Source organism: Mrakia frigida, assembly GCF_051309035.1.
Source record: "Mrakia frigida strain ATCC 22029 unplaced genomic scaffold BDY24scaffold_4, whole genome shotgun sequence".
NCBI classification, from domain to species: Eukaryota; Fungi; Basidiomycota; class Tremellomycetes; order Cystofilobasidiales; family Mrakiaceae; genus Mrakia; species Mrakia frigida.
In genome coordinates this window covers 852,549-864,608 of record NW_027481277.1, presented here as the reverse complement: position 1 = coordinate 864,608, position 12,060 = coordinate 852,549, and the positions used below count along the sequence as shown (strand labels likewise).

The 12,060-nt window shown below is 56.1% G+C and overlaps 5 protein-coding genes across 5 annotated transcripts; 4 read left to right on the top strand and 1 right to left on the bottom strand.

Annotated features, from left to right (window-relative positions):
• Positions 1 to 560: 560 nt before the first annotated feature.
• On the top strand, positions 561 to 1,430 carry BDY24DRAFT_330819 (HVA22/TB2/DP1 family protein; the record flags this gene model as incomplete). The annotated part of the gene is made up of 6 exons (XM_076637120.1): positions 561 to 653; positions 730 to 786; positions 851 to 940; positions 1,025 to 1,103; positions 1,174 to 1,278; positions 1,354 to 1,430. Coding segments are annotated over 6 exons (501 nt in total), but the record flags the coding sequence as incomplete, so codon positions are not given.
• A 431-nt stretch (positions 1,431 to 1,861) lies between these two features.
• CEF1 (Cef1p) lies at positions 1,862 to 5,422 on the top strand (the record flags this gene model as incomplete). The annotated part of the gene is made up of 11 exons (XM_076644383.1): positions 1,862 to 1,920; positions 1,994 to 2,013; positions 2,098 to 2,103; positions 2,233 to 2,287; positions 2,378 to 2,436; positions 2,508 to 2,556; positions 2,647 to 2,929; positions 3,077 to 3,224; positions 3,309 to 3,348; positions 3,425 to 3,887; positions 3,987 to 5,422. Exons 1-11 carry the CDS (start codon positions 1,915 to 1,917, stop codon positions 5,420 to 5,422), a joined length of 2,565 nt encoding a protein of 854 aa, XP_076500039.1. The 5' UTR covers positions 1,862 to 1,914.
• A 699-nt stretch (positions 5,423 to 6,121) lies between these two features.
• Positions 6,122 to 7,642, top strand: BDY24DRAFT_378523 (uncharacterized protein). Its single transcript, XM_076638942.1, has 4 exons — positions 6,122 to 6,711; positions 6,822 to 6,955; positions 7,039 to 7,456; positions 7,572 to 7,642. The coding sequence occupies exons 1-3, from the start codon at positions 6,323 to 6,325 to the stop codon at positions 7,287 to 7,289; spliced, it is 774 nt and encodes a 257-aa protein (XP_076500038.1). The 5' UTR covers positions 6,122 to 6,322; the 3' UTR covers positions 7,290 to 7,456; positions 7,572 to 7,642.
• Positions 7,643 to 7,741: 99 nt separating this feature from the next.
• Positions 7,742 to 9,608, bottom strand: BDY24DRAFT_206139 (uncharacterized protein). Its single transcript, XM_076636488.1, has 4 exons — positions 9,393 to 9,608; positions 9,077 to 9,220; positions 8,348 to 8,967; positions 7,742 to 8,264 (listed from the first exon to the last, which is right to left on the bottom strand). Exons 1-4 carry the CDS (start codon positions 9,531 to 9,533, stop codon positions 7,895 to 7,897), a joined length of 1,275 nt encoding a protein of 424 aa, XP_076500037.1. The 5' UTR covers positions 9,534 to 9,608; the 3' UTR covers positions 7,742 to 7,894.
• Positions 9,609 to 10,626: 1,018 nt separating this feature from the next.
• Positions 10,627 to 11,725, top strand: BDY24DRAFT_438690 (uncharacterized protein; the record flags this gene model as incomplete). The annotated part of the gene is made up of 2 exons (XM_076644382.1): positions 10,627 to 10,993; positions 11,072 to 11,725. The coding sequence occupies exons 1-2, from the start codon at positions 10,799 to 10,801 to the stop codon at positions 11,723 to 11,725; spliced, it is 849 nt and encodes a 282-aa protein (XP_076500036.1). The 5' UTR covers positions 10,627 to 10,798.
• Positions 11,726 to 12,060: the final 335 nt, after the last annotated feature.

Genomic DNA, 12,060 nt, shown 5'->3' with positions numbered 1-12,060 from the left:
AAGGGTGTCTGTTCATGATCCCTCTTCTCAAAGGGTGAAAAAAAAACGGAACGAGCCCCAGCGAAGGTCATGACGGCGAGAGAAACGTCAGGGGAAGAGCTCCCTCCAAAAGGCGACCCCTCCTCTTCTTTCCTTCCTTCTCCCTAACCCTCACCTTCTACAAGAACCAACAAACCTTTCCTTCACACTCTTAACACCTCTTCACCAACTCAAAGTGAGTCCTATCGCTTTTCTTCAACCGTTCGCTCGGTCGAGGGTTTGAACGAAAGAAGCATCGAAGCTCACCAAACCTCTCCTCCCCTCCATCTTTCCCTCCCTTCCCTTGCCCATCTCAGATGGATAACGCTCAAGGAACCTACCCTCAGCCCGTCTACGACTCTACTGGAGCCGCTACCAACTCTCCTGACGTCGTCTACCCTACCGCTGGATCTACTGGATCTACCTCCGCCACCGCTCCCTCCTCTTCCTCCGGCGTCAACCCTACCGCTTCCCAGAAGGCTTCCAACGCCGCTCAGAACGCTAAGGTCCAGGCTGCCAACGCTGCTTCGACCGCTAAGGTTCAGGCTCAGGGAGTTGCTCAGCAGGTTCTCAACCACCCTGTCGTTCAGGGAGCTACCGATTCGGTGAAGGGACAGGTGTCCGCGCTCGACAAGGTGCGTCGCCCCTTTCTTCCTCCTCTTCCTTCTTTCTCTTCGCTGACTTTTCTTCCCTGTTGTTCCTCATCTTCAGGAGCTCGGAAAGCATCAGTTCGCTCGAGACTTCGAGGCTAAGACTCACGTTCCCAAGGTTCGTTCGCTTCAGAGCCCCATCTTCGAGCTCGAGTTGACCTTCCTCCTCACTCTCCCTTCAGGCCTACACCTTCCTCGGACTCGTCGCCACTCTCTTCGTTACCATCTTCTTCAACGCCTTCGGAATGGCTCCGGCCGTAACCAACGTTTTGGTTCGTACTCTCTCGCTTTCTGCCCTCCCGCTTGAAGAGACGAAAGCTGACTTGACTTCTCTGCTTTCGTTCGGTCTTCTCTAGGGTTACGCTCTCCCCGCTTACTTCTCCATCCAGGCTCTCGAGTCTTCGGGAACCACCGACGACAAGCAGTGGCTCACCTGTACGTTTTTTCCCTCGAAGTCAACCCCCTCAAGTTCGAGCTGGATCTGACGCGCTTCTTCTTTCTTCAGACTGGATCTCCTTCTCTTCCTTCACCCTCATCGAGTCCATCTTTGGAAAAGCCATCCAGAAGTTTATCCCTTGGTGGTTCGTCTTGAAGACTGTCCTCATCGTCTGTGAGTACACCCTTCAAAACAATCTCGACTTCGGAGACGCGTCGCTGACTCCCCCTTCCTCTTCTTCTCCCCCAGACCTCCAACTCCCTGGAACCCGAGGAGCCGCTCAGCTCTACGACAACGTTCTCCGACCTCTTCTCGCTCGAGGAAAGCAGGTCAAGAGGGACTCCAGCGCTTTCTCGCCCAACTCTGCCTCGGCTCACTACCCTGCTCCCGTTACCTCCAGTGCGTTCTTTTCGTCCGTTTGACTCCGCCCGAAGTCTCATTGTACTGACCGTATCCCTCCCCTTCTACTCTTCGCAGACGATCGAGTCCTCTAAACGATTTTTACGACCCTTCTCGACCTCCCCATCTCGCATCTCTCTCTCTGCTCGCTCTCGCTTTTTCTACGTACCCCACGAACGACGCTTGTTTTCTAGTCTACTTTTGATCTGAATACGCATCTTGGCTTGAACTTTTTCCCACTTCGGAAGTCCGAAAGTTGCAAGAGAAACTTCCTGACCGCAAAAGGAAACGAGCGGAGTCTGAATTCGAAAGGAGACTCGCCTCGTCGCCCGAGCTCTCCCTTCTCCTTCTCTCCCCCACCCCTCTCTCCCTTCCCCTCCCTTTCCTTTCTCGGTCAAATCTTCGCTCTCGATGGTCGTGAGTCACACCGAGTCCTTTCTGGAGAGTCGAAGCGAAGGAACTGACCCTGTTTTGACTCTCGTTTTCACAGAGAATCATCATCAAGGGAGGGTGAGCATCTTCTCCTCCTTCCGTCCATCCCTCGTTTCGCTGACCTTTTCTTCACCCCGTTTTGGATGTCCTCGTTTCGCTCAGTATCTGGTAAGTCGGCTTCCTCTCTGTTTCTGGTTTGGAGGCTTCCCGAGGAGCTGAATTGGACGATGGCTGACCTCCCTTCCTTCCACCACCTCCCCCCGTCTTGCCTTCGCTGCTTTGTCTCGTCATTCTCAGGAGGAACACGGAAGATGAGATCCTGAAAGCCGCCATCTCCAAGTACGGAAAGAACGTGAGTTCATACCTTCTTCGTCCGTTTTGTAGAGCTCGAAGAGAAGAGAGAGCTGACCCCCTTCTCCTTCCTCCCTTCTCTCCTTCTCAGCAATGGGCTCGAATCTCGTCTCTCCTCGTTAGGAAGACTCCCAAACAGTGCAAAGCTCGGTAAGTAGACTCTTGATGGTCTTTGTAGATGCGAAGAGTAGAGTGTTGACTAGGTTCTGTTGGTGTTTTAGATGGTACGAATGGCTCGATCCCTCCATCAAGAAGGTCGAGTGGTCAAAGGTGCGTCTCTCCCTCTCCATCCACCTCTACCTTTCCCTCCCTCTTTGAGCTCACACTCATGCTCTCCCTTGCTTCTTTACCCTCCTCCAGACGGAAGACGAGAAGCTCCTCCACCTCGCCAAACTCATGCCGACCCAATGGCGAACCATCGCTCCAATCGTCGGTCGAACAGCCACCCAGTGCCTCGAACGATATCAAAAACTCCTCGACGAAGCTGAAGCTCAGGAGAACGACGAACTCGGTTTGGCTGGACCTGGAGGACCTGAGGCTGGACCTAGTGCGGACGATGTGAGGAGGTTGAGGCCTGGAGAGGTCGATCCGGATCCTGAGACGAAGCCTGCTAGGCCGGATCCGATTGATATGGATGAGGATGGTGAGTCGATTTTGGGCTTGTCTTGAGGGCCGGAGGGAAGTGCTGGAGTGGTTGGTGGGGAGCGGGGGAAGGAGGGAGGGGAGGAGCTGGGAGGGAAGGAAGGAGAGAGCGAACGAGCTGACCTTTTGCTTTCGTTTCGACTTACAGAGAAGGAGATGCTCTCGGAGGCTCGAGCTCGTCTCGCCAACACCCAGGGAAAGAAGGCCAAGAGGAAGGCTCGTGAGCGTCAACTCGAGGAGGCTAGGAGGTTGGCCGTCTTGCAGAAGAAGAGGGAGTTGAAGGCCGCTGGAATCATGTTCGTCCTTCCCTCCCTTCCTTCCTTCCGTCTCTTGAGTCGAAGAACGTCTAGCTGACTGCTGCTTGCTCGATAATGGATCAGGTCGAAGTCGAAGCCCAAGAATAAGAAGAACGGAATGGACGTGAGTCTCAAAACGATACAAGTTCGAGCTTCGAGACCAAGCTGACCTCGACTCCTTCCTTCCTTCCCTTCTTCAGTACAACGCCGACATCCCCTTCAACAAGCAGCCCGCTCCTGGATTCTACGACACCTCGGACGAGAAGAACCGAATCCACCACGCTCCCGTCGGACAGTCTCTCGCCAAGATCGAAGCCGCCGGAAAGCGTAAAGCTCCAGATGAGGACGACGAGGGAGCCGAGAAGAAGAAGAAGCCCAAGCAGGACGGACCCGGAAACTCTCAGTTCATCGCCGCTCGAGACGCTCAGATCAAGAAGCTCAAGGAGGCCGAGCAGATTGGAACGAGGAGGAGGTTGGTGCTCCCTGGAGCTCAGGTCGGGGAGGCCGAGTTGGAGGAGATCGTCAAGATCGGGCAGGCTGGGGAGAGGTCGAGGGAGCTGGTCGATACGGAGGATGGGGACGAGGCGAGTGGGAGGTTGTTGGGAGATTACGAGAGTCTGGGGAAGGCGAAGATGGCTAGGACGCCTAGGACTGCTCCTCAAGGTTCGTTCTGCTCTTTCCTCGGCTCTGGTGCCCTCGACGTGAGAGACGAGGGCTGACCTTTCTCTCTCCTTCCCTTTCCGTCGTGCCTTCTTTTCTCAGCCGACAACGTCATGGCCGAAGCTCGAAACCTCCGAAACATGATCCACACCCAGACTCCCCTCCTCGGAGACGAGAACACTCCCCTCCACGAGGTCGCAGGAGGAACTGGATTCGAAGGAGCCACCCCTCGACACCACGTCTCGGCCACTCCCAACCCCCTCGCCACTCCCTTCCGAGGAACCAACGGAGTCGAGTTCGGAGCCACCCCTCGGTCGGACGCTGGATCGATGGGAGCCACTCCTCTTCGAACTCCCATGCGAGACTCGCTCAGCATCAACCCCGACGGATCCATGACCCCCATGGGAGACACTCCCGCTCAGGCGCGTCGACGAGCAAAGAACGCCCTTCGAGATGGATTCGCTCGACTTCCTTCGGCGCAGAACGACTTCGAGATCATGGTTCCCGAGGACGAGCCCGAGGAGGAGGAGGTCGTCGAGGAGAGTGAGGAGGACGCGGCCGAGAGGGATGCGAGGGAGCAGAAGGTCAAGGAGGAGGAGATCGTCAAGGCTCTCGCCAGGAGGAGTATGGCCGTTCAGAAGGGACTTCCTCGACCTCTCAACGTCGACCTTCACCGACTCCTCTACGAACTCTCCCTCGCTTCCACCTCGACGGGAGACTCGGACCTCGACCTCGCTCAAAAGCTCGTCGACGTCGAATTCGCTCAACTCGTCGAACACGATTCCATCGCCCACCCTCTCCCTGGAACGTCCAAAGCAGGAGGATCGAGATCCAACTACGACATGCCAGACGACGAATCCCTCGCTACTGCTCGATCCCTCGTCCACTCGGAACTTGCTACGGCCCTCGGATTCCCAGGAGCCAACGAACTCCAAGTCAAACGTGGGATCGTCGCCTTCGTCGGCGAGGCCAACCCTTCCTTCTCCTCCCCCATCGCTCCCCTCGACGAGGTTTCCTGGGCCGCTCATCGCCAAACCCTCTCCTTCTCCGGATCCACCTCCACCTGGCTCGAAACCGACTCCCTCTCGCCCTCGGATCGAATCTCAGGCTACGCCGCCCTCCTCGACGGCGACCGTCAACTCATGTCCGAGGAGGCTTCCAAAGCAGCCAAGACCGAGCAGAAGCTCAACAAGAAACTCGGAGGGTACCAGATGGTTGCTTCCAAGGTTTCGACGAGGATTACCGAGGGCTACAAAGAGCTTCAGAAGGTCGAGCGGGAGCTGGAGAGTTTCACGAGGTTGTGGGAGAACGAACGAGCGACGCTGCCCAAGAGGGTGGAAGGGTTGGAGAAGGAGGTGAGCAGGTTGGAAGGAAGGGAGAGGGATCTGCAGATGAGGTACGCGGAGTTGGATGAGGAGAGGAGGGAGAGGCGGGCGAGGGTGGAGAGGAGGGAGGAGGAGATTTTGATCGAGGAGGCGGAGAAGGCGTTGGAGGCCCAGGAGGAGGCGATGGCTGCTATGGAGGGACAGGAGGAGTAGGTTTGACTTCGGGGTTTTTTTTTCGTTAGTTCGTGTGATCTGGATCTTGTTTTCTGCGCTCTGTGTGTTAGGAGGAAGCGAGACGGAAACGGTCGACGCGTCGAGCCACGATTCTGGTCTTTTGGGAAGCTCGAGTTCAAGCTCCTTAGACTACGGAGCTGATCGACAATTCCTCTCTCGTCTCTTCGGTGGAAGGCGTCTGTGCTTCTCGGTGATGGTGGGAAAGGATGGGGGACGTCAGGGTCAAGACCAAACCCGCTCTAGACGACGAGCTGATGTTTTCCGCTCTCTCCTTCGATTTCTGGCGAGCAGTACAGTAGAACGTCGTGTTGGGGCGATTTTCCCCCCCGAGCGTTCGATTCACGCTCATATCGGCATAACACCCCAATCCTCCCCCCATCTTCCGGCTCGAGACGCGTCGAACTCGGCCTTCGGAAATTTTAAAAAGGGGACGAGACGAGGGTCCGACGTCGCAAACGAACTGAATCGGGCCAAACCAAAGGTTCCCCTGTTTTTTCTGGACAAACCTCTCTCTCTCCTCGTTAGTCGTTCTTACCCTCCCTCGAGAGAGAAATGTGCTAGAGAGCTGATGCTACTGCAAGGAAAGGACCTCCGACCGACTCCAAGAAAAGGTCTCTCGTTTCTCTGGTTTTTCTTCGTCGCGTAGTCCCTTTCCCTTTCTTTTCCCTCGGTCAAGGAAGCCCCAAAAAAAGAGCACCATACAAAATCAAGAAAAAACCGAGCTTTTTTTAAATCAAGAACTGAAAGCATTACAAAACGAGGAGACGCAAAAGCAAAAAAGAAAACAAACCAAAAAGGGAAAAGAGGAGACGTCGACGTTCAACCCACCACCGAGCTCGCCCACCCGAGCACCTCGCCTTCCTCCCTCGCTCCTCTCAAATGCGGTGGAACAAACCCACTCTCCCCGGCCCTCCCACTCTCCTCCTCCTCCTCTTCCCCCTCCTCCTCCTCCACCAGCCCAGGTCCCGGATCCATCATCGACGGCGGGACGACGACCGCCAAACTCGACGCCGCCCTCCTCTTGGTCCCCGACGACGACGACGTCCTCCTCACCCCGTCTCCTACGTTGGACGACGAAGCGAAGGAGCGGTTGGTGGTGGTGGTGGTGGTGGTGGTTCGAACGGCGGGTTTGAGAGGAGGGACGAGGACGCCGTGGCGGTCGGAGAGGGACGTTTTCAGTTCGAGCGGTTCTCGAGCGGCTGCTATGGATCCGGGGGGAGGGACAATGTTGACGGGGAGGGATTGTCCGTAGTGGACTTCGGGAGCTTCTGAAAGGAAGAAAAGGAAAGCGGTGGTGAAGGGTCAGTGGGCGAGAACGAGAACGAGGGCGGAGAGGAAGAGAGAGAGAAACCCGAGAACTCGACTCGACTCGACTGACCCTCTTCCGCTCCTCCCTCCTCCGACGAAGACGACCGACCCCCACGTTTCCCACCCCCCAACCGTCCAAAGATCTGCCACTCTCGAGGTTTGTCCTTCCAGGCTGCTCGGTGAGAAGGGAGGTCGGCGGCGGTCCTTGAAGGGCGAAAGAAACGAACCCAATCAAACGCGTCAGTCCCTCTCTCTCTCTCTCTCTCTCTCTCCTCAAACCAACTCACAGCTTCTTCATCGACACCAAAACCCTGTTGTTCTCCCCTTGGAGCTCCTTCTCCGCCTCGGTTCTCCTGTCGACGCTCGGACTCCTGCTGTTGTGCTGCGACTTTGCCGTCGGAACAGGTCGAAGAGCGGATCGTCCGTCGAGGGTGTACATCGGTTCCTCCTTCTCGACCGCCACCGATCGAGAGGGTCGGCCGTCGGCTTCGGACTCGGGGGGGAGGAGGGAGGTGGAGGTGGAGGAGGAAGGAGCTGAACCGGCGGTGAGGAGGTTGGCGTGGTTGGTCGTGGTGGAGGAGGAGGAGGACGAGGTTGATCGGAGGAGGGTGAAGGGTGGGAGAGGTGTCGAGGAGGATTCGTCGATGGGGAGAGGGGAAGGGGAGGGGGAGGAGGAGGGGAGTTCGGGTTCTTCAAAGTCGAAGACTGGGTGGGGAAGAAGAGGGAGGGAAGTCAGCTCTTTCGAGAAAACGAGAAACAGAACGCGACCTCTCGATTCCGACGTCGAAACGAAAAAGGAAAACTACTAAAACACACTCACCTTCTTCGTGATTCCCATCCAGAATCACCACCTCGTCTCCCTCCCCGTACTCCACTTCCTCCTCCTCCTCCTCCTCAGCAGCCGTCGCTGGCTCCAGAAACGTAACCTTCCTCTTTGGACTCTTCAGCGTCGTCGTTCCCTTCTTCTTCCCCTTCCCCTTCCCGCCATCGTTCAAACTATCTCCCCTTCTCCTCCTCCCTTCCTCCTCAATGAACCCAACCTCCTGCTCCCCCCCACCACCACCACCCCCACCGTTCCCTGTTCCCTCCTGAGGCGGCGTCTTCGCCACCGGCTGCTGTCCCATCCTCTCCTCCCTCACCGTCTCAGGCTGATGCGACTGCGACTGCGACTGCGATCCTTTCCGCTTCGGAGGAGGAGGTTTCGAAGGATGATGTTGTTTGTTGTTGTTGATCGACGACGACGAGCGGAAGATGAGGTTGGCGGGTTCCTGCCAGGTGGAAGCGATCATGGACGACGCGAGATCGAGGTCGGTTTCGATTCTGGGTGGGGAAGGACGACGAGTAGTAGTGAAGCCGCTGTTGGGTGGGGAAGGGAGGATGGGAGGGAGGTGAGGAGGACGGTCGTCGTAGTAGGCTGGAGGACGGCTGAGGAGGTAGGAACCTCGGGAGAGGGAGGCGGAGAGGAGGGAGGGAGGTCCGGTTCCGGTTGCGGCTGCGGTTGCTGATGCTGATGCTGATGATGGGAGAAGGGAAGTGGATGCTGGGAGGTTGGTGGAGGAGGTTGGGGAGAGGATGGAGGAAGGGGAGGTGACTTGCCGAGGGATGAGGGTTGAGCTCGAGTTGGAGGTGGTGGAGGAGAGCGGAGGAAGAACGAATCCTGCTTTGTAGCTTCCTACGGAGGTGCTGGAGACAGGTCGAGGGAGCGTGGAAGAGTTCATCTCGAGTTCCTTCGGGAACCTCTCGGTCGTCTTGATCGGAGTCGCTACTCCTTCAACGACCTTCTCTCCTCCATCTCCTCCGATCCCTTCCCCTCCCGTCCGAGCCTGAGCCTGCTCCTCCTCCTCTCGCTCGCTCTGTCCGTCCTCGTAGAGCTTCCAAACCTGCTCTACGTCCTGTCTCGTCTTGTCCTGGAGATCTTGGAACTGTTGCCTCTTCGCGTCGAGGAAGGAGGCGATCTCGTCGACGAGGTGTTGACGTTCGAGTCGGAGATGGTCGTCGACTTTGAGCGTGAGCGAGTGGAACGCTGGGTGGGAAGGACTGAAGGGCGGAGGGAGGAAGAAAGGTTCCGGCGCGGTTTGGAGGAGAGTGGTGGGCTGAGCGTAGGAGGAGGGGACAGCTGGAGGGGCAGGGAACCGACGAGGGCGGGAAGGGGAGGAGAAGGTGGACGAAGTCGACGGGACGAGCAGCAGACCGAGCGAAGGAGAGAAGGCAGGAGACTGCAAAGAATCGAATCGAAACAAGTGAAAGGAGACACAAGAGCGAGTCAACATGTCAGCATGTGTTGTTGTTGTTGAGTGGTGGCGAGGGAAGGGATGGGAAACTGACCTCATGATCGCACTCTCCCTCTCCTTCTGCTGAGACGAGCACCTGAACCGACTTGTCGCCATCAAGAGTCTTGTAGACGTTGACGTTGCAGACGAGACAACGAGTCGTACCGTTCGAGTAGGTCTTGGACAACGAAGGAAAGAGCTGAAAGGAGAACGAAGGGGGAAGGGAACGAGGTCAGCTTTCAGCAGAGCTCGCTACTCCCACGACAGCCAGCCCCTTCCTTCCCTCCCTCCTTGTCCCTTCTCCTTCACTCTATAGAAAAGCAGCGTCTCCTCTCTACAAGATCCTGAAGAAGAAGAAGAAGAAGACTCACCACTTCAACAGCTACAGGGTTCCTTCCGCCGCTCTCGTCCTCGCTTCCTCCTCCTCCTCCTTCTTCTTCTTCTTTGCCCGACGACGGAGCTGGTTCCTTCCGTAGCTTGATGTTACCGCACTGGCAGCGGTACGTGGCCATGATGAGAGGATGCTATGATTGAGGATGGGAGCTGGGGATGGGGATGGTGGTGGCGAAAAGAAGAAGACAGGGGGGGGGGGGGGGGGGGGGGGGGGAAGGTGAAGGTGGCGATTGAAAGAGGCCAGGTACATAGGTAGGTTTCATTACGCGCCCGATAGTCTATCCGATCTCTTTCTCGTTCCTCTTTTGACGAGCCATCGACGAGAGAAGGGGTAACGGAAAGTCTAGCAGCTATAGATAATCGGTTTGTTTTTTTGAGTGTTCTGTTCAGCAGCCGGGAAAACAAAGACGCGACCCTTGCTCGAGAAAGCAATCTAATAACGATCCCAGCTCGGAGAGGGTGCGCATTAGGCAGATTTTTTTTAAAAAATGCTCCTCGTACATGTGAACTTGAACTCTACAGATCTCTCGTTCTAGGAGCTCAAAAGAGAGAGCGAGCGAAAGGAGATGGATGGCGAGAGAGAGTCAACGCGCGTCGTCGCGATCGTTAATCCTCACGCCCGAGACGTTTCTCTCCTTCCTCCCTTTGGCGCAGGGTTTCGGTGGCCAGAAGTTGACTCATCAGGGTATAACAACTAGGAAGAGAGATTATAAACAGGGACTTGGTTGGCCCATTCAGTTCGTTGCGACGAACCTCGTCCCTTTCCCGTTTTCCGACTTCCTCCTTCCCCCCCAAAAAAAACAAAAGAAAAGTAGATACGACTTTGGTTCGATTCCTGCGTTGAGTAGTTTATGTGGTTCTCCCTGGACGTGTTAGCTTTTTTGAAGGGCTCAGTCTCAGGACCAGCCATCTCTTCGGCGACTCGCTCGACGCGTCGTTTTCCTTTTGGCTTCGTTTGGAGCGGAGAACAAGGATCGGAGGATATGGTGGTGAAGCTCCATGGGAAGGATTCATCGAGGTTGAGGCCGTTTGTTGGAGGATCTGAGGGGGGAATGGGTGGAGGAGCTGGGGAAAGATGGGGAGTCGGGACGAGGGAGGAGGGAGGAGGAGGAGGAGGTTGGAGGAAGAGGGTCCGTTTCGACGACTTTTGAAGCATAAGGAGAGTCGATGTGGGTACGAGGATGGAGAGGGGATAAAAGAGCAGTCATAGAAGTGACCTAATAGGGTTCGAGAGTCGTGGATCTTAATGGTCGTTCTGGAGGAAGGTGGGAGAGAGGAGGGAGGACGAGGTCGAGCTCGAAAGTGAGCTCGACCTTCTTTCCTTTCTTCCTCCTTAACGACCAGCATCCCTCCCTCCCTTCCAATCTTCAAAACCTTCTTCAGGATGCCATCCTCTTCTTCTCCCCTCCCGCTCCTTCCTCTTGAAATCAAGAATCACATCCTTCGCTTCTGCGATCCCTCCACGCTCGCAAAGACGGCTCGAGTCTCGCTCGCCTTCCTCGAGCTCTCCTCCCCGATCCTGTACGAGGACGTCCACATCCACGGATTCGAGCATCTCAAGCTTCTCTTCTGCTCAAGGGTGAGCTCGTATTCCTTCTCTTTCTTGAAAACTTGCCCTTTCTGACTCTTCCCTCCTCCTTTGTCGTCGGATATGTAGAGCGACCCTCCGCCGCTCCAGATCGATCCCTTCCTCTCCCTCTCCCAAATCCGAGACCTCTCCGTCTACACTCTACCAAAGGATCTCTCTCTCGCCACTTCCTTCGAGGATCACTTTCCTCTCGACAGGATACCGTCAAACACCTCCCTCCTCCTTCGGACCTGTTCCTTCGAGTTCGCCTTCAACCACAACTTCGACCCGTCGACGGCTCTCGACCTCCTCGCCGAATCTCTTTGCGGACTCGTCGATCCCCTTCACCTTCGTCTTCGCGGATCATGCTTCGGCACCGAATTCAACTTGGGATCGTTCGAATGGGATCGCTTGGAAACCCTGACGCTCGTCTCGGTTGGGTCCGAGCTGGAAGTACCTGATCTGAGGAGAACGGTCGCGTCGTCGTCGAACTTTCGTCAAGTCACGTATGACTTTTCGAAACTGGACGTGATGGCCCTGTACAATCATGTAGAGGCTTTGGCCCAGGACTTGCCTCTGCCCAGAGAGGCGAGGGCGCTAGTCCTCGTTGGGTCTGAGGAGGGGAAGAAGAAGGTTTTAGAGCAGGTCGCCGAGGAGAGGAGGGACCTAGATTCGGGACAGTGGACGGATAGGAAACGAGCACTTGCTCAGCTGGAGGTTCAGGTCAAGCAGTCAACTTGGTAAGTCCAGCACCAAGTCTTTACACCGAGTAGACCTCGCGACTGACGTTTTCTCTCCTCTCTTCGTTTTGCCAGATCGACGCGCCGAACTCTCCTCTCCTCTCCTCCCCCTCTCCAACAACCAGCATTCCTTACTCCATCATCTACCCTACTACTTCAACACCCTCTCCTCGTGCACACCCTCAAGCTCCTCCTACGCTCTCGCACTACTCTCCTTATCGGTCGGCGCGTCGTCGTTTTGTCCGTTTTCTTTCTTTGAACGAGTCGTCGAGAGATCTATGATCCTTTTTCTTGACTTATCGAGATACATAAAGTACTTTGTGATTCCTCCAATATCCC

Bases quoted from the DNA above. Each gene is read 5' to 3' on its own strand.
- BDY24DRAFT_378523 (XM_076638942.1), top strand. From the start codon at position 6,323: ATGCGGTGGAACAAACCCACTCTCCCCGGCCCTCCCACTCTCCTCCTC. The intron at 6,712-6,821 runs CTGAAAGGAAGA...GACTCGACTGAC, and splicing joins GTAGTGGACTTCGGGAGCTT to CCTCTTCCGCTCCTCCCTCC. The intron at 6,956-7,038 runs CTTGAAGGGCGA...AAACCAACTCAC, and splicing joins AAGGGAGGTCGGCGGCGGTC to AGCTTCTTCATCGACACCAA.
- BDY24DRAFT_206139 (XM_076636488.1), bottom strand. From the start codon at position 9,533: ATGGCCACGTACCGCTGCCAGTGCGGTAACATCAAGCTACGGAAGGAA. The intron at 9,221-9,392 runs GTGAGTCTTCTT...TTCTCCTTTCAG, and splicing joins ACCCTGTAGCTGTTGAAGTG to CTCTTTCCTTCGTTGTCCAA. The intron at 8,968-9,076 runs GTCAGTTTCCCA...GATTCTTTGCAG, and splicing joins AGGGAGAGTGCGATCATGAG to TCTCCTGCCTTCTCTCCTTC.